The sequence below is a fragment of the Acanthopagrus latus genome, chromosome 6 (genome assembly GCF_904848185.1).
Source record: "Acanthopagrus latus isolate v.2019 chromosome 6, fAcaLat1.1, whole genome shotgun sequence".
Classification (NCBI taxonomy): Eukaryota; Metazoa; Chordata; class Actinopteri; order Spariformes; family Sparidae; genus Acanthopagrus; species Acanthopagrus latus.
The window spans coordinates 30,731,051-30,755,501 of NC_051044.1; the positions used below are offsets into that span (position 1 = coordinate 30,731,051).

The window sequence follows — 24,451 nt, forward strand, 5'->3', positions numbered from 1 at the left end:
TGCTGTTCTGAGCATTATTTGTGGCTTTTTGATGGCAATTTACTGCAGTGTATTGTTGTAGTGCGGTCGTTTCTGAGGATGTTAAACTACGTGAGCTAGCAGTCCACAAACTTTATCTCTCGAGGGGGGGGTCCTACTCGGTGTCAAGGTGAGTTAGAACATGGATTAAACTTACACCGGAATATCCCTGTAAAAGGAAATATAGTATAGTGAACAAGATAAGATAAGATAAGATAAGATAAGATAAGATAAGATAAGATAAGAAGTACTGACTAGTAATAGATGATCAACTGCAACGTATCCATTTTGCTGACACTTCCGGACTCTGATCCTCCATGTACTGTCGTGAGCAGACCTAATGAGAAAATACAAAAACACAACACACATCATAGGTACAGTTACATAATTCTAAAGTTAATATTAGAAAGCAGCTTACATATTCTGTTGTATTCTCACAAGATGTGTCAAAACATTTCTTACATCTGCAGTAGTGCATTTTGTGGTGCACTTTTAGTGCATGTGTCAGATGTGCAAACTCAAGCTGTTGGAAAAAATGATCCCAGTGCTGTCCCTAGCATTCCCCAATTTAAATCGACCAAAAAATAATCCCCCAAAATATTTTTTAAATGATTAATCTAACCAATTGTGTGATTCTTTAAGCAAACTTGGCAAACACTGGCAAATCATTATAAATTGATAAAATAAAACAAATATTAAATGTACTAAAGGGAACATGCAACTGGTTTTGAGATAATCTCAATTTAATACTGATACTATGGTATGAACTACATGAGCAAGTGAGACCATCAACGAGAAGACTGGCTATTTCTTTAAAATTGATCTCCATGTCTGCCGCACACAGATTGCCTGTGAACATTATTACAATGTCTGTAACTGTTTATCCTTTGCAGGGTCATGACCAACATTGGGCAAGTGGCGGGGTACACAAGTGGTCTGGACAAGTAATGGACAAACAGGGACAAACAACAATTCACCCTCACATTCACACCTATGGGCATTTCAGAATGACCAATTAACCTTAATTGCATGGCTTTGGATTGTGCCAGCAAGCCAAAGTGGCCATAGAGGACTCACACAGGCCAGGGATAACATGCCAGAGCTGGCCCGTCTTGCTGTGCTGTAACAGCACCAACACCTGCATTCCTTTGTTGCCTTCTACATCGCAAGTGCTGCCCCTCACTAAGTAATGTCCATAACTTCAGCTTTCTCAAAAACATTGTCAACACGGAGCAATCTGTCACCTAAACTTGTTGCTAACCCAGGTATATGAATAGCACTGAAGCAACGTTGACTTGCTGTCACCATCATCATAAGAAGCTCTGGCAAATGTTCAGTACACATGCCCCCTCCACCCTTTTGATTTGATTTTTGATCTGTATGGTGCAACAAAGGGTTTAAACAGGACCAAGGCATTTCAATCGGGGGTGAGTGGTCTATAGAGGCAGGCGACGATGATCTGCGGCAATTTTTGAGAGGAAAGAGGGGCATTAAAATAAAATAGTAATAGATTAAAATAAATCATTACTAAATCATCTTTTTTGTTCATTTTTAAAAATATTTTTTCTCCATCCATTACTGAAGTACTTTACTTTATACCCTGTTTGACCACTATGTTCTCAGCAATGTGGTGGTCATATTTTGGCTGGTTGAGCAGGAAGTAGATTTATGTAGTCTAACACTATTCTCAGTGCTGTCCCTTAGCAAAAAGTAGTTCATTCAAGTGTATTACAAGTATACTTATTTTATACTAAAACTGAGGCAGTGTACTTGAAGTGTACTTTTTATATACTATATTTTATATACTTAAGAAAAGTATAGTGAAGTATACTTGGCTTATACTGAAAAGTATAAAGAATAGTCTAAGACTAAGTACATTAATACGTAGACTTACACTTATACTTTAATACTAAAGTACTTGTACTTTAGTATACTGTAACACCCCTTGTGGACTGTGGCGCAAAGACTCTTGGGTATTCCGTTGTTGTTGGTGTAATTATGGTTTCTGAATGTGGTTGTGAATAAGATGATGTGGAGAGACTTCCTGTCTGTTAAGCTGTGGGCATGTGTGGTAATAAATGGTGAACCTCTGACTACAGTTTGCCAAATTGTAACTACTAATACTTAGTTTATCTTGATTTAAGTACAGAAAAAGGTGAAGTCACTGACTTGTGCTTACATTTTATCTAGCAGAATAAAAGTGTTTTTCACTACACACATTTGCTGTGAGGTATTACTCATGTTATAAACTTACATGTTAATAAACTAAAATGTGGGCTAGAAGTATATACTTGTTGCACTAGTAGTAGATGAGTGTACTTGTTGTATCCTTGAAAGCTTACTTCTGTAAACTTAAAATGACCTTATAAAGTATACTCAAAGTATACTTTTATGAACGTAAAATTCTCCAATTGAGTCCAAAGAAGTATTAAATTAGTATACTTTCTAGTATGCTACAAGTACATGCTCCACAGTATACTTGCTATACTATGCTATACTCAAGCATACTTAATAAAATAAACTTCAAGTATACTACTTTTTGCTAAGGGGTATCATAGGCAACTGGACGTGTTTCAGTTTCTTAAACATCTTTCACCTCTTCAAGCGTCTTCTTCAGTTCTAACTAACTAGAGGCAAGTAAAAGTCTGTAATTGTGTTTGTGGTGAAAACTGTGTTACTGCAGTGAAGTCTCTGGTACAAGAGTGTTTGTACTTTGCGTTTTTAACCTCCTGAAAATCATGGATAATGTTGTCAGGGGATCACGGTCAAAATTCTAACAGTGTCATGGTGTATGATGGTATTTTTTTTGTCATGCATAATCAGATGTTCACAGCATTTTCTACTGGTTGAGAGAGAAATTACTAGCCTCATTTAGATAGAAAAGGTGGCATATTTGCTGCAAGGTAAAGGCTGCACTCTGCCACCCTGTCTATCCAAAAAAGAGGTTTAATGTTCCTTCTTTCCCAAAAAGCCACCACTGGGGTAGGCATAAACATGTGTCGGACATGAAGCACGAAGTTGGGCATAAACAGTGACATACAACATGTGCATCGAAAGAAATGTGGCAACACTTGATTTACTTTACTTAATTATGGACCCGTGGCCCATATTCTCGCCTCCTCAGTTAAACACACGCCAATGTTCAACCCCTGCTATTAAAGGAATTGAGCAGTGGAACGCCTCATGTTAGCTGCCTCAAGCAACAGACAGCTAACAGGAAACAGGTTGAATTTTTCTTCAAAATAAGAGCTTTACATTGCACCCCATTGGAGTTTAGAATTGGGTTCCTTTAAAAGTAGCAACCGTTAGTAGCTCGCTGCTACAACAACGAGCTGACAGCTACAGAGACCAAGGAGAGCTAGCATCTCCCAGATCTCAGTGGCTTTCCAGTTGCTCATCTTGACATCCACGGATGAAGTCATTAACTGCAATGTCTATTCTAGCCATCTTCACCGTAACATAACACCAGAGCACTACTGTTTACCCTCACCACGCCTCATAGTGGCACCATGCCTGTTTAGAGGTGCAACACTGAAAAGGGTCTTGTCTGAAACAGTGTCACGCGGCGCAGTGTAGCATTCTGAATGTTGTGTAATCAAATATACCAGTTTGGGGGTATATTACAAATTCATATCATAATGAAAATATACAATGGTATTCGGTGTGAACCGGTATACAGCCCGGCACTAGTTAGGGATCCACAGAACCTCACCAGTCCTCACTTTTCTGTTTCTTGCTAGAGACTTCCTTGTTCAGCTGATAATGATAACAATCTTTGAATAACTTACAAACATTTGGTAGCCTACTGGAAAATGTTCCTGTAATATTCATGTGGTAAGACATTACAGTACCACAGGTACAGCAAATTCACTTGTAATGTATCACAGAGCCTGTGGAACACTACCATAGATTTACCACACTGTGTGGTAAATCTATGGTACAGTAGCACTGTGCACTGTGCTGCTGCACCATAGATTTAACACAATGCCTACTGCATTCTCTAAGGTGTTGTAGCAGACTCTATAATCACCATCTTTCAATCCATCAATCAATATACTGTTGAAAGTTGTGATAGAAACATTTATTTAGTAAAATACCTTAAGTTTTCCATGACACTCTCACACAGACCACATTATCTCAGCTTTCCACACCACTGGAACACCACAAGAAATGGCTTTGTCATGGACAAAGGACAACATATCGTAAGAGGCTGATATAAATCTTATATAAATGTAACAATACCACGACAAACAAGACACAACTGGAAACTGGCAAAGGTAAGTACTAACTTAATAAAGCTAGGTAATTTCAAGTTGATTGGTTTTGATATGCCATTTAGTTTAGCCTTCTTCTCATCACAGAAGATGGATTAGCTAAATTAGCTAATTTTTGTGGTTATGGCTAATGTTAAGTAAATGCTGTAGCAAACAAGTTAGTCATTAGGTTGTGTTTTCATCATCCTAAATATCACTTACATTGCTAGTGCTAATTTAGCATTAGTAAATGAATGTCTTCATTAGTGTTAGCAATGCTTAATTGTTATTTAGACCAGATCGATTGAAGTATTTTTATTTTACCTACTACACCTACCCACACACTATCACACATGTTAAACTATATACATATTACCTTTGCTTTTCTAAATGTCCTACTGTGGCCTCATAGCAACAAGGTCTTGGGTTTAAATCTTGCTGAGCCAGACAGACATTGTGTTTATCATTTCCTCGTTTATTGCCAGGTTATTTTGAATTCTTGAGTATCATTTTAAGTACAGGATAAGACATGCAAATGTGGTGGTTTGAAAACTATAACTATAAGTATAACTATATACCCAGAACAAAATAAACAAACATAGATAATGTATTGAATTTGTTTTTTAACATTCTTTTTGAACTGTCGTGTGCTGCTTAAATCACACTATGGATTATTTGTAAGGAATGTTATGGTAAAGGATTATACTTTGAAGTTATAAATTATAAGGAATTTTGTTTGCCTCTTTTTCAGCAATGGCTGCTGACCAGTTTCCTGGCACATCTCAGCATATCATTCAAGAAGCAGCAAGGAAATTGTTTTTTTGTTGTTGTTGTTTTTTTTTTTATTTGAACGGTATTTTACTTGTTGTAAGGTTTCTGGTTTTCCCTTACAGGCCTCGCTGTTGTTTTCCAACACATGCATCAAAGGGGGCCTAAAATGCCGGGGACAACTATACAGCTAGTTCAATCAATTGGAAACAAGGAAATGACTCAAAATCCCATCTGCACTATCAGATTCTACCACAGGATCAACTCATTTGAACTCTGAACCACCACCACTAGTTTCCAAATCCAGACTTAGAAGTATGATCAACAATGTCTATTTGGATGGCAAAGAACGTTTTTCAACACGGACAGTTGGAAAGTTAATTACAAGAAATCCAGTGTTAGTTTTATCATTAAAATCTCCAAAAAGAAACTGCTGTTCAAGATGAATTACAAAGCTTCAGAATATTGGAAACATACATTGAAACTCAACTAGAGCAGCGCAAAAAAAAAAAGAATGAAAGAATTACATTACATACATTACAAACTCCTCGGTCATTACAAACTCCTTGAAGGTGTCAGACATGTCTTAGTGATAAGACATGTCTGACACCTTCAAAAAACAATCCAGGCATTTCCTGGGAATTCTGTTATATTATACAGCTATTGTATTATATTCTATTTTGTGTCTTGTGTCTTACCATGTCCCTCCTGGTCATTATCCATGACCTCAGCCTGAGTGATCCACTCCATATAGCCCTTAAGATCCTCATCCAGCTGCTGGGTTTCCCTAAGCTTTTGAAACTCTCCACGGGACTTGGCCTTCTCACGCTCTTTTGTGAACTCACTATTGGGAGACAAGACAACCAATTTGAACTTAAAACACAGAGCAGTCTGTGGAGTAATGAAGACTGGGCACATTGGCAGGGAGAAATGAACAGAGCAATGTGTAAATCATGACTAGGCAGAAATAATTAATGAAAGGGTAGTATGTAGGTTTAGGGGGTCCTTACCCACTGAGTACGCCCAGAACCAGGTTGAGCACAAAGAAGGAGCCAACCAGGATGAGTGTGGTGAAAAAGATCCATGGCCACTCCATTCCTATTGCATCATTTACCTGTCAGAAAAAGCACACTTTTCTGTATATTCTATTTATCATACATTAATGAGAGTGTAACTTAAACTTTATTATAATATCAATTAATAAATTGATTAACATTTTTTTTTAAATTGCACATTTCCGAAATGAACATTTCTGGTGCCGTAGGCATAAACATCAATAATCGTTTCATCATTGTGAGTACAGAGTAGGTCTAGGACGTATTTTGTGTGCCACACTGCTAGCCAGTTAGTATTGAAACAAGTCTAAACTGCAATAGCTTATGACATGCTAAACTCTGCATGCATACAATGTTATCAGGGTTCTCTTGGTCTTGGATTGAGAATTAAGAATGCCTAGGCCCATGGAGGTGATGCAAGAATTTACCAAGCAGTTTGAGACGTTTTCTTATGGATTTTTATTAATTTTATTATGGATTGTAAAGCCCACAGAGGCAAAGTGATTATCATTTTGGGCTATGGAAATAAATGTATCTGATTTTGTTTTGAAGTGGCAATAGTCTATTAGCCCCCATAGTTTGGCTGGCAGATACTTGCCAATTGGACAAATGCAACAATACACCTATGAACTCAAACTTAAACAAGCTTAATTAACTCATCAGTAAACATTTTATGAAAAATTTTACAAAGTAGACAGAAAAAATAAGATACAGGCATAAATGTTCTTGGAAAGCTAAACTTACAAATATTTAAATTGTGCTGAAAATATGCAGAAGTAACTTGCACTTCACTTGGGTTTATTGAAATGCATTTTGCAAGAATGTAACCATTCTACAAAAGATACTACATCAGGATGGAAGATGTCATAATAAGGCTTATACAGCGAGGGGTGCAACGTTGAGAAGATAGCAGAGACACTGAAATGAAACAGAAATATAATAAAGGCTATATATTTTTGTAATTTAATTAAATCACTCATCAATTACAAAATTATCCTCCAGACCTATAAATCTTTCCATTCCCCCTCCCTCCAATATCTGTCTGACTTCCTCCATCCCTGTGCCCAGTCTCAGATGCTGCGCTCATCAGGCACACACAAGCACCAGCTCTCCAGCCCTCACACCAAACTACAAACCCTCGGTGACAGAGCCTTCTGTGTGAAAGCCCCCATTCTCTGGAATACTCTCCCAGCTGAAATCCTCAAACTGACTTCTCTGGAGACTTTCAAAAGAGACTTAAAAACCCATCTTTTTAATAAGGCCTGTCAGCTCTAGATCCAGCCACATTTTTTTGTTTATTCATTTATTCTTTGTTTTGTTTTGTTTTGTTTGTTCCACTTTGTTAAGGGTCCTTGGGTAATTAAATGTATTATTAATAATATTATCAAAACTGAAATTGAATAAATAAAGACTACAAAACAACTTTTAAGATTAGAGTAAACCAGTTTACTTTTACACTAGATGAAAACCTTACCCAGTAAAGAACATCCGTCCAGCCTTGTGTGGTGATACACTGGTAGACAGTCAGCATGGAAAAGCCCAAGTTGTCAAAGTGGGTGATTCCATGATTTGGACCTGGCCAGCCAGCTCGACACTCTGTGCCATTGATGGTGCAACGTCGACCATTCCCTGCTTGGGCACATGGAGCTGGCTTCTCATTTTCCACTGTTGCAATAATGTCTGAAGTTCAGAAGAGGGTAATGGTCATGTTTTGGTTGATCTCTGTATGCATTTATGTATATGAGAGACAATAAAATGCTTTGTACAGTCAAAAGATTCAACACACTTTACACATCATTACTTAGAAATGTAACTATCTCACTTTTTCTTCCCCAGTGCCTGTTCAGCCTAAACCAACCAACAAAGTATTGGCCAATACACAGTACTGATCCCATACAGGCAATCTTAATTTCTCAACTGAAAATGTATAAAGTACATTGTGGGTAAACTTTACTCACAATACTAAATACTAATATTAATACTAATACTATATATCATTCATAGCATCAATTCATGCATTGTGTTCTTTAAAATCAAAAAGTTTTCATGATGGCTGATAACAACAACATTCATGCTGATACTCTACCTTTATGTCTGTGATAGGCCAATATCGACTGATGATTAATACTTTTCATACAAAACTTTTCAAGCTTGGGCAAATGTTCTACCAGGTTAATGCATCAATCATGCATCAACCTCAGCCATTTATTTATCTATGTATTTATTTTGTTTACCATACCCTTACCTGAGGCAGACACATCAAGTAGTTTTGGATTAAATTAAGATTAATAAGCTACTATGCTGTGTCAGATATGTGACCAAATGTAAAAGACATGTTTCAAAGGAAGTGGTTTTTAGTTCTGTCCAAATACAATCATCAGTTGCAGTATGTAAATGTCAAAGCCTCGTGGTGGCTTTGTTTCTCCTGTCCGAACAGACTAAGGTGACCACTTCTAATGTGAAAGTAGGTCAGTGTAAGTAATGGGGGATGAAATCCACAAAAATAAATAAATAAATAAATAAATAAATAAATAAATAAATAAATAAATAAATAAATAAATAAATAAATAAATAAATAAATAAACAAACAAACAAACAAACAAACAAACAAACAAACAAACAAACAAACAAACATACATACATACATACATACATACATATATATATATATATATATATATATATATATATATATATATATATATATATATATATATATATATAAATAAATAAATAAATCTATGTTCCCTATCATTTACACTTGATTCACAAGGATATTGTGCAGGTTGCCTCCATTTTGGACAGGATAAACAATTGCAGGGACGATGAATTCTTTCATAATATATGGCCTTGAAAAACGATGCCTTGCAACTCATGAGGATACATGGTTATGTGAGCTCACACATCAATCTCACCAGGCTTTAAGCGATTCACTTGAGGCCAAACACACATGTGACTATATGGACACACTGGTGGGATTAGACCGTAGGGAGTGTGTGGTTTATGGTGTGGCAACCAGTGAGTCAAGCGTCTGTTCATTGAAAAAAATGACAATAGGGGCTACTCAACAGGTTAGTGTAGATTCTGTTTGCATCACTGATATCTGGAAAGTTAATGTCATTAAGTAGGGGCAAAGAATGGCAATGAAGGCTTTTCACCATCGAATTTTTTCATTGTTTTCCCTGCTGACTTTGGCAAGAGTTACCAGCTGGATCTGCTGTTGGAAGCACTCTCATACTGTTAATCAGATTGGTTGAAGTTTGCCCATAATGAAGATGATACACAGATGGTTTGTTCAATTACATGTAAGGTATATTTTATGGCCAGCCTTTTCCACACAGTTTCTAGTGGCAACTCTCCAGATGGGTTTGCGATGCCATTTTGTCAAACAAACCATCTTGCACGTAGGGTCAGCATTCAGGTTTCTCCTGTGACTACATACTTTTTGAGTGACACAATAATAACTGATGTCAAATAAGCAAAATAGTAATATAACAGTCAAGTAATATTATGTGCACAAGCTGATTGCCATGACTGACAGGCCAACGAATGTTAAAGACAGAAAAGACAACAAAGTTTAGAATGACAAAGACCGGCCAATGTCTTGTATCTCAGTCTCAATACATGATAATGAGTGATATATGGCCCCAATACCATTTCACTAATCACATGCATCCCTGGTATTACTGTCACATTTATCTATGTTTACTTGTGCCTGTGTGGTAGCAGGTCTTGTGCATTTTGCACTTGAAGAGCTCCAGTCCCATAATGGAGTAAATGGTGACCATAAAAAGGACCAGAAGGGTGATATGAAAGAGAGGCAGCAAGGACTTCAGTATGGAGTTCATCACCACTTGCAGGCCTGAGGGGAAAAACAGGATGTATGTTAAAACAAATCTTCAAGTATTTAATAATTTTTTAAAAATGTCATGTACCACAATTTAACTTCTCTTCACGCAAGCAATCTTTCCTCTACATTATTATTATCAATAATAATAATAATAATAATAATAATAATAATAATAATAATAATAATAATGATGCTTTTTATTTAAAAGTGCCTTCAAAGCACTCAAGGACACCTTACAAAACCTTACAAGTGATTTACCTATGGTTAATAACTGTTACTGAAATAAGTTAGTGCATGTCTGTCAACACTGACTCACTCGTACCCCTTAAACTTTTCTACATTTTGTCACATTACAATGACAAATGTAAATGTATCTTATTGGGATTTTATGTAATAGACAAACACAAAGTGGTGCATAATTGTGAAGTGGAAGGAAAATTATACATGATTTTCAGTTTGTTTTTACATGAAAAATGTGGGGTGCAAAAGCATTCAGCTCTCCTGAGTCAATACTAGAACCACCTTTCCCTGCAATGACAGCTACAAGTCTTTTGTGGTATGTCTCTACCAGCTTTGCACATCTAGAGACTGGGATTGTTGATCTTTCTTCCTTGCAAAATAGCTCAAGCTCAGTCAGATTGGATGGAGATGTTCTTGCCAAAGATTCTCAATTCTCGATTCTGGATATTGACTAGGCCATTCTAACAAATTAATATGCTGTGATATAAACCATTCCATCGTAGTTCTGGCTTTATGTGTACGGTTGTGGTCCTGCTGGAAGGTGAACCTTCACCCCAGTCTCAAGTCTTTTGCAGACTCTAACAGGTTTTCTTCCAAGATTGCCCTTCCATCTTCCCATCGACTCTTACCAGCTTCTCTGTCCACGCTAAAGAAAAATATCCCCACAGCATGATGCTGCCACCACCATGTACTTAACAGTGGGGATGGTGTGTCCAGGGTGATGTGCAGTTTTAGTTTTCCGTGACACATAGCATTTTGCATTAAGGGCCAAAACTTCTATTTTGGTCTCAGCTGACCAGAGCATCTTCTTCCACATGTTGGTTGTATTCCCCACATGGCTTGTAGCAAACTGCAAACACGACTACTTATGGCTTTGTTTCAACAGTAGTTTTCTTCTTGCCACTCTTCCATAAAGGCCCAATTTGTGGAGTGCATGACTAAGAGTTGTCCTGTGGACAGATTCTCCCACCTGAGCTGTGGATCTCTGCAGCTCCTCCAGAGTTACCATGGGCCTCTTGGCTACTTCTCTGAACAATGCTCTCCGTACCCGGCCTGTCAATTTAGGTGGACAGCCATGTCTTGGTAGGTTTGAAGTTGCGCCATACTCTTTCCATTTTAGGATGATGGAATGAACAGTGCTCTGCGAGATGTTCAAAGCTTGGGATATTTTTTCATAAGCTAACCCTGCTTTAAACCTGCCCACAGCTTTATTCCTGACCTGTCTGGTGTGTTCCTTGGGATTCATGTAACTGTTTGTTTGGGATTCATGTAACTAATGTTCTCTAACAAGGCCTCCACATAACAGCTGTGTTTACACTGAGATTATATTACACACAGGTGGACTCCATTTAATAATTAGGTGACTTCTGAAGGCAATTGGTTGCACTGGATTTTTTTTTTAGGGGTATCAGCGCAGAGGGGACTGAATACTTTTGCAAGCCACAATTTCAGTTTTTGAGTTGTAAATTAATTTCCTTCCAATAATTTTCCTTCCACTCCACAATTATGCAAAACTTTGTGTTTGTCTATCACATAAAATCCTAATAATAAATAAATGTGGAAAAGTTCAAGGGGTATGAATACTTTTGCAAGCCACTGTAAATCTCAGAATGATATAACTGCTACAAATACAGTAAAAATAATGGTAAAATACACATACAATACACGGGAAATTAAACTACATACATTCTATCAATTAAATACAGTTTAGCTGTACAGTTAAGTGTCTGATTTGACAGTAACTTACTGGGGACTCCAGAGACCAGTCTGAGTGGTCGAAGGACTCTAAACGCCCGCAGGGCTTTCATGTCAAAGCCACCACCTTTTTCGCCAACTGGAGCCTCAACACCACTGATGTGGTTAATGGCATCAACAGCCACAGTGAACAGACTGGAGAGATACAAAAAGAAAATATGATGTTTTTCTCCGTTATTGTGAGAATAAGGGCTTTAGCAGGGTGGGGGATGGTGAAATAGATGATATAAGTCATTAATTTTAGCCAATCTTGTCTCAGCCTCAGAGGGAGGATTCAGAATTATATTCATTGCAAGAAATCTGGAGTATTTCAAATAATTAAAATGGATTTCAATGTCTTGGATGAAGTTTGAATGTGCGCAACACACCCCAACTACTGATCTTCATAAAAAAATAACCACAGACATAAAAATCATTGAGAGAAAACTGTCTTCCAAGCAGTCACTGGAAGGTACAACAACCAGTAAGGATTTAATTGCATATGTTAATACATGAACACAAACGTTAGGACAACAGTTGGAAAAGTTAATCATTTCTTAGAGCTTATGGAGGTCCGTAGTGCATCATCAACATTTATGCCCAGGATGTAAACTAGCATTCTGGCAGTTGGAGAATGCTAGTTTACATCCTAGGCATTGCCAAGTTGCCCTTGAGCAAGGCATCAACCCCTAACACTGCTCGTTGGGCACCCTAGCATGTGTGGCAGCCCCTTCACTCACTTCCTCTACACTGCAAGTGTGTTTGTGTGTTTGCACACCTGTGTGTAATGTGAGTGGAAAAAAGAATTTCACAATTTGGGATTATAATAGAAAAAAAAATGGGATTTTGGGAAAATTGGGATTGACCTCTGAAATTTGTCATGTAGGGTTAGGGATAGGGTTGTCATGTATTCTTTCACAGATGGTTTGAAAATTCATGTGACTATAGTAGATGAGATACATTTTTAGTGGGCCTCCATTTTACTATTTCACCCAGAGGAAGTGCCCCAGATCACACATTTAAACACATTAAAAAAAGTTAAGTATATTAATTGATTCAATTAATTCAATCTGTAATAGCAGCGAATTGAACTGTAAGATACTAAAATAAAAGCTCTTTCCAGCTGGAATGTCCACAGAATGCAAATGTGATTGCATTACATCAACTTAAATGATGCAATGATACTCTCAATTTAAATACATTTAATTTCCATCAAATTATGTTGCAATTAAAAAGTAAATGTATTTAATTCATCTCTATTGGTTTTTAGTTCATTTTATAACATCCATCACCCATAAAATAAAACGTCAGTTAATTTACTTGTTCCACAGAGACATTTCAGTTAAGTTATCTCTCAATAAGAATGTGTTCAAATGAGTGCCGTATCTGAACTCAGAGATTTCGGAGTTTTGTCAGATGAAAGGAAAAATTCCCTAACTAGTAAACTGGATACAAAATCGTAAGGAAAGGGGCTCATGCGATGAACAAACTAGCCACGGCCCTTATGAAGAAGTTGCCGCTTCTAAAGCAACAAGTGGAGATCAACAAACTCACACACCTTCCCACACTAAAAGACAAGGCTCCATCTCTGCATGTTCTGATGAGGCTTGAGATGAACCAAACAATGCAATAGGTTGTCAGTATTTAAGGACAAGAACGGAGCTCTGAAGGAACCTATATGGAAAGAGATTAAGCCTCAAGCCTTAGAACTTGTGCTTCACCATCTACATGGCATGGGGCAAAGTGAGAATCTGTTTGCATACCTGAAATAACCCTGTGGCGACAGTCTGTGTTCAGGTTGCCCCGATTACATTACTTGTCAGGCCTCTCATCCTTTATTTGCTTTTTAAATAAACATTGACACTAGAATTACAAACTTATCTGCTCAGTGCAGCAGCACAAACAGCAAAGCTGCAACATATTGTAGCAGGAGTCACATTTCGCTTATAAGTAGGGGTATAACGATACACAGTGTCACAGTGTACCAGTGTCATGGTTCAGTACAGGGCTTGCAGTTTGGTGAGTTAGAAAAAGAAAAAACTGAAATATCAAACAGAAGATCCCAAATCCATAACGATTTCAAGTGACAGTAGGCAAGTAAGTAAGTAAAACACTTACGGACCACCTAACTCAAAATCACCCCCAAACAATATGCCAACTTCAGTTCACAAATTACAACATAAAATGACAGCTTTACCAAAGATACAGGTAATTCATTTTTGTCACACAGCTTGTACTCAGTTTGCCAGAACTGGTCAGGATGACAGAAACCCCCTCTGACCAAAAAGTCAAAACTCGGACTCCATTCTTCTGGGCCTAACAGCTGCTGAGAGTTTCCAGCTGCATTTGCAGCAGTCCCAAAGAACTTCTCCTTACAGCAGTGACACAAGGTCTTTAGTTCCAGCTTAATTAGCACCAGTAGCGGCAACGCAAAAACCTGCCAGCTAACTACCTAGCAGATAACAATCTAAGGAACACCAAGCAAGCCAGCATCAAGCTACTATCCTTGTAAAGGAAAGGCATGTCCTCCACTTGCTGTCTTTCATCAGACCTTGCACAGCAGGAAAAGCAAAGTTCAGCACTGGAATCACAACCTTCTCCTGCTTAGCTCAACAGCCAAGGAACTATCAGCACATTTTATTCAACGAGTGGTAACATTAAAATGGGCCTAGATAGCACACAGCATAACATAGCACAACTAAATACAGGACTTTTAACTCTGGTTGATGTAATGCACATGTACAATCTATGTACATATAATAAGGCCTAAGATGGATCCTTGAGGAACCCCACTTAAAAAGTTAGACTGATAACATCAACCAGAACAGCTTGAAATCGTCTGATACAGGGTTTACTTAAAACGTCATGCCACCCAAATTGCTGAACATATATACAGTGATTAATATTCAGATACACTTTAACGCGTAGTGTTAACACAGGGTGAATGTTAACAACAGCAACAAGCTGATGATAAAAGTGTGTACATTAACTTTGACTGTGAGCAACAATCATTAATGTTGGTCCCACTCTCCCAATCCCATTGTAGTCCTGCACGCTCGACTCAGCGCACTGTCCACCTGACGAGTGTAACCTTGTGATCCGAGATATTGTCTAGCCAGCCAAGTATATCACATTTTATCCATTTTGTTTTCCTGCAACTGAACATTAGCCAGGAGAAGCCTTAAACAAGCTGGATTTGCATGGCTCTTATTCAAACTCTCTTCCCCCTTTTGAGTGATCCAGCCAGTCAGGTTGGATGGTCAAAAGATGCCATAGTCCATGATTCCAAATTCTGCTGGTCTTATCCCAGAATTGAACTAGTTCCACTGTGAAACTGCTCCGCTGCAGTTAAGCTCCATGGTCCCTCTTCTGTAAGTAGCCACTGGCTTTGTTTTGAGTCTAACATGGACTGCTGGAGTGGCGAGACTGTGACCTGTGCTCCAGCATCCGTCAAAAATAGAAGCTTCATGTGTATATTATGGAAGGGTCTATACTGAGGGTAACAAAAAAAATGTGGAGCAGCATTGTAATGCTTGCATGATGTGTTCTCACCTCCCAAGATAAGCAGAGAATAGCCCTATTCACACTGTCCTTTCAATGCCGGAATCATGTGCCTTGGTGTCTGTGTGAAAGTTACAGAGGTGGAGAGGTGGGAATGTTTTGTTCCAGCTCTGATCCCCCTTCAGAGATGTGAACACTACTACTACTGTCTGTGGAAACTTGTATTGGAAAAAAAACAGCATTTTGTTTTTTCAGGATAACTGAGTAAATTACCTCTTTATCTCAAAGTTGTTTTTTTATCATTCCCAAGAAAATTATATAGTTTTTGGGGGAAAACAGCATTTTTCTATTCCGTGACAATGCTATAAACAACAGAAGAAGGAGATGGTTAAATAGTCTAACTGCTGCTCATCATTTCATTATGTCAAGTCTGTCTTGACATAATGAATGTCTTGTTTGCCCGGGCCTCATCGCAGTTAAAACAGGAGCACAAATAGGAAAAACAGAGGAAAATCAAAACAAAAAGGCCCAGGTCCAAGCATCACACCAAGGACCAACATAAGCCAAAAGAAACACTGGGACCTCAAGCTACTAACACTATTCCTTATTTTGTAAATCAACGAGACAAAAAAAAACAGCAAGTATTTTATCACGGCCATTCGGAACATTAAATTACAAAGTAAGTTTGCTAAATATATTTCTGTCAACTTACCCAACAGAAACACAAACAAAGTCCAAAATGTTCCAGCAGTTTCTTAAGTATGCATCAGCATGGAAAAGAAATCCATAGGCAACAATCTTCAGGAAACACTCAACGGAGAAGATGATGAGGAAGATGTACTCCAAGCTTTCCTGTAAAATAAAAAAAACAACCTGTGTTACTCATGAATTATCCAAACTTTGAGTAGTGTAATGTATAGTTAATTCAACATTGTGATACACCAATGAAAAAATAGAACTTTTCAGGTACAGAATGATTAGGACCTTGACTTATTTCCATCACTGTAACTGACTTACCACAAATGTGAAGCAATTTTTGTGCATAGAAAATAAAAATTACCATAAAAAAAATAGGCTTTCAGGAGGTATTCAATTGACCCCCCTTGCTTATGTTTCTTACAACTTCACACTGATCTACTTATGTCTATTCATATCACTTACAATCTCACACACCACTGGAATGTTTTGTGGCCTCTCCTATTTCAGCATACACATGCAGTGAATTTCTATTTTAAAAACACACCACATGGACAGTGCCCTTCAGTTGTGTTAAACTGATATGCAAGCCTAATATTGTCCTTCTGTCCTTGACCCTTGATGTAAACTAAGTATTGAAATTACACTGTTCGAGAAGTGAACACTCAATCATCACAGTATAATGCCAAGTCCATTAAACTTCAGGGATATCAATCTGTCCATTTAGGAGGCACAAGTGATTGTGAATCAGTGTCATCTGCTTTGTTGCAAATGAAAGTGACAACAGGTGCAATGGAGAGGCAAAAGCAAGACGAATGGTTTTGCATGTGTTAGCCACAGACAATTTCGCTCTCCTGATCCATTGTGACTGATTCTTCACTAGTTTTATTTCTGCCACTGTCCTTGTCACTACTGGTAACATGAGGCGGTACCTGCAGCCAAATCAGGTTGCACAGGTAGTCCAGCTCCTCCAGGATGGCACATCCATATGTGTGGCCACAGGAAGGTTTGCTGTGCCTCCCAGTCTCAAGAGCATGGTGGAGATACCAGGAGACCGGCAGTTACATTTGGGGTGTTTAACAGGGCCATAGAAGGGCATCAACCCAGCAGCAGGACTGATATCTGTTCCTTTGTGTGAGAAGGAACAGGAGGAACACTGAAGGAGCCCTACAAAATGACCTCCAGCAGGTTTGACCAAACTGTCAGAAACAGACTCCATGAGGGTGGCATTAGGGCCTGGTGTCTTCTAGTGGGCCCTGTCCTCACAGCCCAGTACAGTGCAGCTCAACTGGCAAGCACATGATAACACCAGAATTGTCAGGTCCACCCAAGTCTGGGAGGAGATCCCCCAGGACACCATCCGCCCACTCATTGGGAGCATTCAGGAGTACATACAGGCATGTGGGGTCCTACACACCACTGAGTCACGTAATGAGTTGCTGCAATACAATTCACACATTAGGAGTTTTGCGTTTGTAAGCCTGTGATTTCAGTTATTCACTTTGATTTTTGGTGGGATTTTAAATCCAGCCCTCGATGGATTGATGATTTTTGTTTCCACTGACTGTTGTTCTACATTTTGTTCTCAACAATTATACAATTGTACACCAGTAAAGATTTTCAACTTTTCATAATTTGTTCATGCATGATTAAAGTGTTCCCATAATTTTTTTGAGCAGTGTATTTTTAAAACATTTATTCACGTTATCACTACAATGTACAAATTATTAATCAATCATACGATTTTGTCCCCAACCTGGACCGCAATCAAAGAAATGAATGAGAGAAATGAAAATGAAAATGAATATTAAATAGGAAAATTACAGTCATGACCGGAAATGAGTTCCTGACCAAACAGCTACAATCAGCTTGTTACACCATGAAGATGGAAAATGTGTTAAAATCTTAAAAAGTAATTCAAAGCTAATTAACTACGCACCCACCCGCCCGCCGGCGGGCGATTGCAGATAACTGACTGTTTTCTACACTGCGCAGTGACGTACCTCGCTTCAACTTTCATCATTACGGACATACTATACATCGTTGGAAAGGGTAGAATCTCAGCAATTCATTCACCCAGTTGATTTTGCAGAAATCATGAGCACTAAACCATAAATCATTGATATTTACCAGCATGGTAAACGTGAGATACAAGAAACGCAGGGCGACTTGACTTTGACGCGGCCATAAAGCCGTAATATGTGTCCGATCCTCAATTATTTATATTCCAGTTGTCCGTAAGAATCCACTGATCAAAAGCATCAAAATGGTTTTTCATAAAATTATTCCAGCTTGTGAATATCGTCCTGTAAAGTCCATTTGTTTACCGTCTACCAACTTTGTTTGTCAAATAAAATCCAGACTTCGCCGGCCGTATCTTTATTTTCTCTAGTTCCTGTATTGTGTTGTTGGGTGTGCTTGTTTTCATCACTTTGCTGGCTACAAAATAAAAGTGTCCCCATCTTTCTCTGTTCAGTTTTCACCCCAGCACAGCCCGTGAAGTACATGGAGCGCTCCTTGTTTAAAGGGCCAATCGGCTTTGTTTACTGTTATTTGCCGCCTTAGTACGGGGACAGCGTTTTGGCTATCAACATGTCAATCACTCAGGCTTCTAGCCAATTATTTTACCTTTCCAACGATGGTAGGCGTGCCCAGGTCCGTTTTGTACGAGCCGAGTAATATCACTGCGTCTGGCAGCTAGCGGGCTAACTTTACGCTGCAGACGCACTCGCACCGGACATTTAAAATTTTTTTGACGGCAGTTTTCACAGTTTACAATGGCGAAATCCACAAAAAACACTAAATATGTCCGAGAAGAAGACCTGGAATGGATCATGGCATCATCTGATGAAACTAGACAGTGAGTAAGGACTCTGAGAGAGAGGAGATGTTTGCTAAGGGCCTCGACGACATCTTAGATCGGTGAGTACCGTTATCATTGATGATGTTTGATTTATTTATTTAGCCATGAGTGAAATTTGAATGAGTTAGTTAGTGGGAGGGGTTCTTATGCTTACAGTGAACAGTACAGTATACATTAGCATTTCATAAATGACGCTAAATGGTTAGGGCCCCAGGGGCTAATTAGCCTAGCTAGCCTCAACTACTCAACCAAAGCTATGTAATCCTTGTAATTCTGTTCTATGATGTAATTCCCTTTGAGCCTCTAATTCCTTTTTATTTAGATTTTTTTTTTTTAATCAAGCTTGTAAACAAATAGAACTAGATCTTTTACACTGACCAGACACTGAGAATATTCCCCCAATTCAGTTATTCTGTTTATGTACGGTTACTTTTCCTGATGTTTTTGTGTAATATGTAATATCATATATCTGTGTTTATTTATTTCCTATGTAAACAGCACCCTATTGAATTGCATTTATATATTTTTTTCATTATATTTGGTAACATTTGTGCATTGCATTGTGTTTTGTAGGTCACAGTCTGTAGACAGTGACGTGGATTGGGAGCCTGAAAGTGAGGCAGTCAGACGCCCAACCCCCTCTCCTGCTGAAGGCGGTCATCAGAAGTGCCAACGATCCTCCTCTGCATCCACCAGTGCTACCTCCCCCGCTGCGCACATACAGTATTAGTATATTGAAAGATAATAAAATCCTTGTTTGGAATTCACTTCAGTATGTCATTTTTGTATAATGGTTACTATTCTGTAGTGTCTTGTCGCATGACAATATCTCAATATGGCCACCTAGAAGTGTGTGGAAACCCCTCCGACCACCCATCAAATGAATGTGTGAAAAAATTAGGTTTTGAATCATGGAGGAAGGCTTTATAGTCACCAAAATGCTTCAGTAATGTTTCCAGTGTCACAGAAGTGAGAAAAAGCATTTGGCACAATTTGGCCATTTGGAGACGTTTTGGAGAGGTTTGTGGACGCCAGTGACACCACAAACTAAAAACTCCATAACTCCCATAAGGTTAGGCCTAGAAGTCTTAAATTTCATCCAGGTGTAGTTGACAAGATGTAGAAGGTATGTGGTATATTGCCATATGCCTTACCTAAAGCACATCTTATTGTTATTCAAAAATGACCTATTTTTTTCGAAGAAAAAAAAATGTTTTAGAGCCATGTTTGAACTGATGTCATTTAGGTTGTGTGTATGGTACATGCTGGGTAAGCACATTGTCAGAAACTAGAGGTTCTCAGCTTTCAGTGAAGTATCATACATCCATCTGGGACTTGTAGTTGTTGTGTTTTAAGCTTTTCCATTTGAGTATGCTAATTAGGCGAAAATTACCAACAAAGGTGGGTGCGAAGGGGTTAAACAAAACAAACCCAAATGATTCATGAAGCAAACCTGCATATTAGTATGGTATTGGGATGCATTCTAGAAACTAGAATGGGACAAGACACAACCAACAGTTTGTAATGTCTTGTCAAAAACATCAGTTTTTCAATTGGCTACATAACCAACAGTGAGCTGACACACACATTGTTGTGCCCTCTTAGCCCTGCCTACTCTTACTCAGTCATAGTGCGCTTCTCAACACTTGTGTCATTTGTTCCATGTTGCAATGTCATAAGCTCATTAAAGATCACAAGTGCAAAGACACCACAAGCTGTTTAGGATGAAAAAGAAAATAGCAGATGTGCATTTGGAAATACTTTGCATTAAAGAATCAGGAAAGGCAAAAGATAAGCATGCGGATAGGCAAACAATGCTACAGATCAGTACTGACAAAACATGATAGAGCAACAAGTTTAGCAAAGCACCTAATCTAAAGAATTCCAAGAAAGTGGTTACAGCTTCTGTTTCAACATTATTGAAGCATTAAACAAAATGTTAATGTTAATAAATAATACTTATTAATATTTGTTGGGCCAACAACAGGACAACATATTATGTTATTCTGTTGTTGGCTCAAAGCTGATTTAGTCGTTACTTAATTTTGGTCAGAATGAATTGACTAGATTGTTGTGCTTAAGCGATTACAAGCCTTGTTATATTAATGACTTCTTATTTTAATAAAAGTCAAACATTTTATGCCCTTCAATGCAGACAATTTTTTTTTCATGTGGTGTCAAAAATGGCTAATGTTTGAAAAAACATAACATGTTGAACATATAGAAGCTTAATTTAAGCAAGCTTCCAATGTGGTAATACACTAAAAAGTATGAGTAAAGTTACAGCCTAGCTTAAAACAGTTAATTTACTGTCAATATCCACAGTTAACAAAAAAAAAAGCTGTAAGAAAGTATAAAATAGTTATAGAAATGTATGCACAAACACGAGAATGTTGACGCACCAAGTTGCTGTTGGTGTTGTTGCTATCTTCCTCTGGCATTGGCAAGTACACAGCCAGGGCCACACAGTTGGCAAAGATGGCCAGCAGGATTATGACTTCAAAAGGTCTGAAAATGATTCATAGGAAGCTGACAAGCATACCATATGATGTAGATATTCCCATAATAGACAAATTAAACGGCACACAATTGCACACACACATAAATCTACAGCTATGCTACAAATAAAACACATAAAATATAACATTCAGAATTTACTGAAAGTTTACATGGTCTACCGTGGCAACAATGACATTGACTGTTATGTTATAAAGTCTCCATCTGATATGTTATATTGAGCTGACCTGCTGCCTAGTGACTAATTATTATAGCAGGATACTTCCACTCCACAATACTGATGCATGCCTTGCGGAAGGGATTTCTCAGAGTCAAGAAGAGCAGAGAGCGTGCAGGCCTCGGGTTGCCTCCTGTCGCCATCAGCTTCTTCAGCTTCTCCTTCTGTTTTCTCTTCAGAGTTTCCTCATCCATAATGAAAGATGACAATGGGGGACTGCTGCTGTCTGCCATTATGGCTTTGAGACGGTACTTGTACCAAAATTACTTTGAGTTGGAGATGGTATTCCAAATGTTCTGCCAATAAAAATAAAAAATAAAAATCTCTTAGTCCTTAATTCATAACCCGTCTCAACTTGTTTCAATCCTCTCTAACACCGTCTCTAGCTGATGACTGAGCTCCCTCTCTTTCTCTGTTCTGCTCCGTTCTGTTCTTGTCTCTGGAATGGCAGCTGTCCCCTCTACTTGTGAGGGATTGGTTTACTGGACAGGTGTTTAGTCAAGAGAATAAATATAGACAATGAACATACTACAGCCATGCTGTGCTCAGATACAGTCTGTTTGTAGTTTAAGTCCCAAGCTGTGAGGGCTACTGGCATGAAAAACAGGTTTTGCAATTAAAAAAAAAAAAAATTAACGCCCCCATGAGTTGAAACCAATGACATTACAACAGTACACATGGGAGGGCGCGAGTGTGGATGCGAAGGATGTAGACGTGATTAGTCAGTGCTCCTCTCCAAGACTTACAAAATCATCTCTATACCGTGTCCCTTCTGTTCATATACCGCAACTGTGTGTGTTAATGTCTTCCTAAGAACTCTTATCGAACTGAGAATCCAACATGCCAAAGCCAAATGTCTCCAGTAAAGACAAATCCATCGACAGCCAGGCTACCGGAGCTAGAGCTAGTACCATCGATAGCTGTGGCCCTGTTAGCGACTCTTCCACCAAGTTGGACATGCCTCTGGATAAAACTTACGATATGTGTAAGGAACTGTACAAAGAGGTGTCAGAGTCAGTCCTGCACTGTATTAATGAACGCTTTGAAGTTTCAGTCACTTGCAGCCTCACAGGCGGAACTGCAATCCCGTGTGGCTAACAAGGAACAAGCCGCTAGCGACCTTGATGCCCACATGCTAGCACTTGAGGCTAAATGCACTGAGCTGGCGGGACGCAGCACTCAGCTTCACACCAAGGTGCTGGACGTGGAGGCCCGCTCCCGGAGGCACAGTATCAAAGTCGTGGGGATACAAGAGGGTGACAAGGAAGGAAGACTCACGGAATTTGGCTCCAGACTAATCCCAAAATTGCTTGGTATCGAACACGTTCCGCATCCAGTCAAAGTCAACCGGGCGCACCACTCCTTCCAGCCAAGGCCGGCCATCGGCGCCAAATAAGAACACTCCTGTCACAATTGGAGAAACCATCGTTGATGCATTGGGGAGATATGTTTTAGTGAATTGTCAGATTTACTCAGAACCCTGGAGTCTTTTGAATTTCTATGCACCCAATTATGATGATTCATTTATTCAAGACATATTCTTGAAGGTGTCAGGAGGACGGCAAAACATTCTTATAGGAGGTGACTTTAATTTCTGCCTGTATCCTGTTCTGGTTAGGCCAGCTCTATCAGTATCCAAATCTAAAACAGCCAAAATCACCATAGAATTCATGAAGGAATTAAACCTCACTGATGTTTGGAAACAGATGCACCCTCAAACCCGAGACTATTCCTTTTATTCTGGTCGCCACAACTCTTTTACCTGGATTGATCTTTTCCTGTTGTCGACACAGTAGATGCACAGAACAGTAGAATCCGAGTACTTATCTAGAACACTATCAGATCACTCACCTCTGACCCTGTCCATTCATATGCCTGAAAAAGCTACTAATACATATAGGTGGCGTCTGAACCCAACTCTGCTTCAAAAACTAGATTTCTGCAAATTCATAAGAGATCAGATTGAGCTATTCTGTGAGACAAACTATGCTCTTCTCCCAATAGTTTTAGTTTATGGGACACACTTAAAGCTTTTTAAGGGGACAAATAATCTCTTAAACCAAAGGTATCAAAAAGTAAAACATGGCAGAAAGAGAAGAATTGGAAGCAGATATGTTGAAACTGGAAAAGGAGTTTCTTAAATATAATACATTGCATACTTTTGAATTGAAAAAACATTCTGAGAAGCAAACTATGAATTGGGGGAAAAGGCGCACAAAATTCTGTCTTGGCAATTAAGAATATCATACAACCCAACAGAAATGGTGCATTCAAACAGTTTTACACACATTTATACACATCAGAACCACCAGAAAATCTGAGTAACATTGATGAGTTTTTGTCCACGATTGAACTGCCCAAACTTGGCCAGGAAGACCAAAATAGTCTCTAATAGTCTAACCCTGTACACAAAAAGAAATTGAAAAGCTCTGGGCTCATTGCAAGCAAACAAATCACCAAGAGAAGATGGATTCCCTCCAGAATTTTACAGGGAATTTAAGAATTTGCTCCTCCCACTTCTCATGGATGTCATCAACTTAGCCTCTAAGACTCAAACACTCCCTGAATCATTCTTTACAGCTATAATTACTGTTATTTACAAAAAAATATAGATCCATTGAAATGCTCTTCGTATCGACCAATTTCGTTATTGAATACAGATTACAAATTGATTTCCAAGGCCCTGGCTAACAGACTTGGCCAATATCTGCCACAACTAATAAATCCAGACCAATGTGG

At 38.6% G+C, this 24,451-nt stretch overlaps 1 protein-coding gene across 2 annotated transcripts in view; it reads right to left on the minus strand.

Moving 5' to 3' along the window:
• LOC119020797 (dihydropyridine-sensitive L-type skeletal muscle calcium channel subunit alpha-1-like) overlaps window positions 1–22,096 on the minus strand; it is a 115,866-nt gene extending 93,770 nt beyond the window's left edge. Inside the window, exons 1-9 of one of the 2 annotated variants that reach the window (XM_037100458.1) lie at window positions 21,758–22,096; window positions 21,381–21,486; window positions 16,132–16,271; window positions 11,932–12,074; window positions 9,804–9,956; window positions 7,569–7,774; window positions 6,050–6,153; window positions 5,738–5,883; window positions 274–355 (exon numbers count right to left, since the gene is read on the minus strand). In XM_037100458.1, the coding sequence (XP_036956353.1) occupies window positions 274–355; window positions 5,738–5,883; window positions 6,050–6,153; window positions 7,569–7,774; window positions 9,804–9,956; window positions 11,932–12,074; window positions 16,132–16,271; window positions 21,381–21,486; window positions 21,758–21,945 (1,268 nt within the window). In that variant the 5' untranslated portion in view covers window positions 21,946–22,096. Of the gene's footprint in view, window positions 1–273; window positions 356–5,737; window positions 5,884–6,049; window positions 6,154–6,942; window positions 6,960–7,568; window positions 7,775–9,803; window positions 9,957–11,931; window positions 12,075–16,131; window positions 16,272–21,380; window positions 21,487–21,757 lie in introns of those variants that run through there. The other variant, XM_037100459.1, reaches the window with a different exon arrangement.
• Between the last annotated feature and the right edge of the window lie 2,355 nt (window positions 22,097–24,451).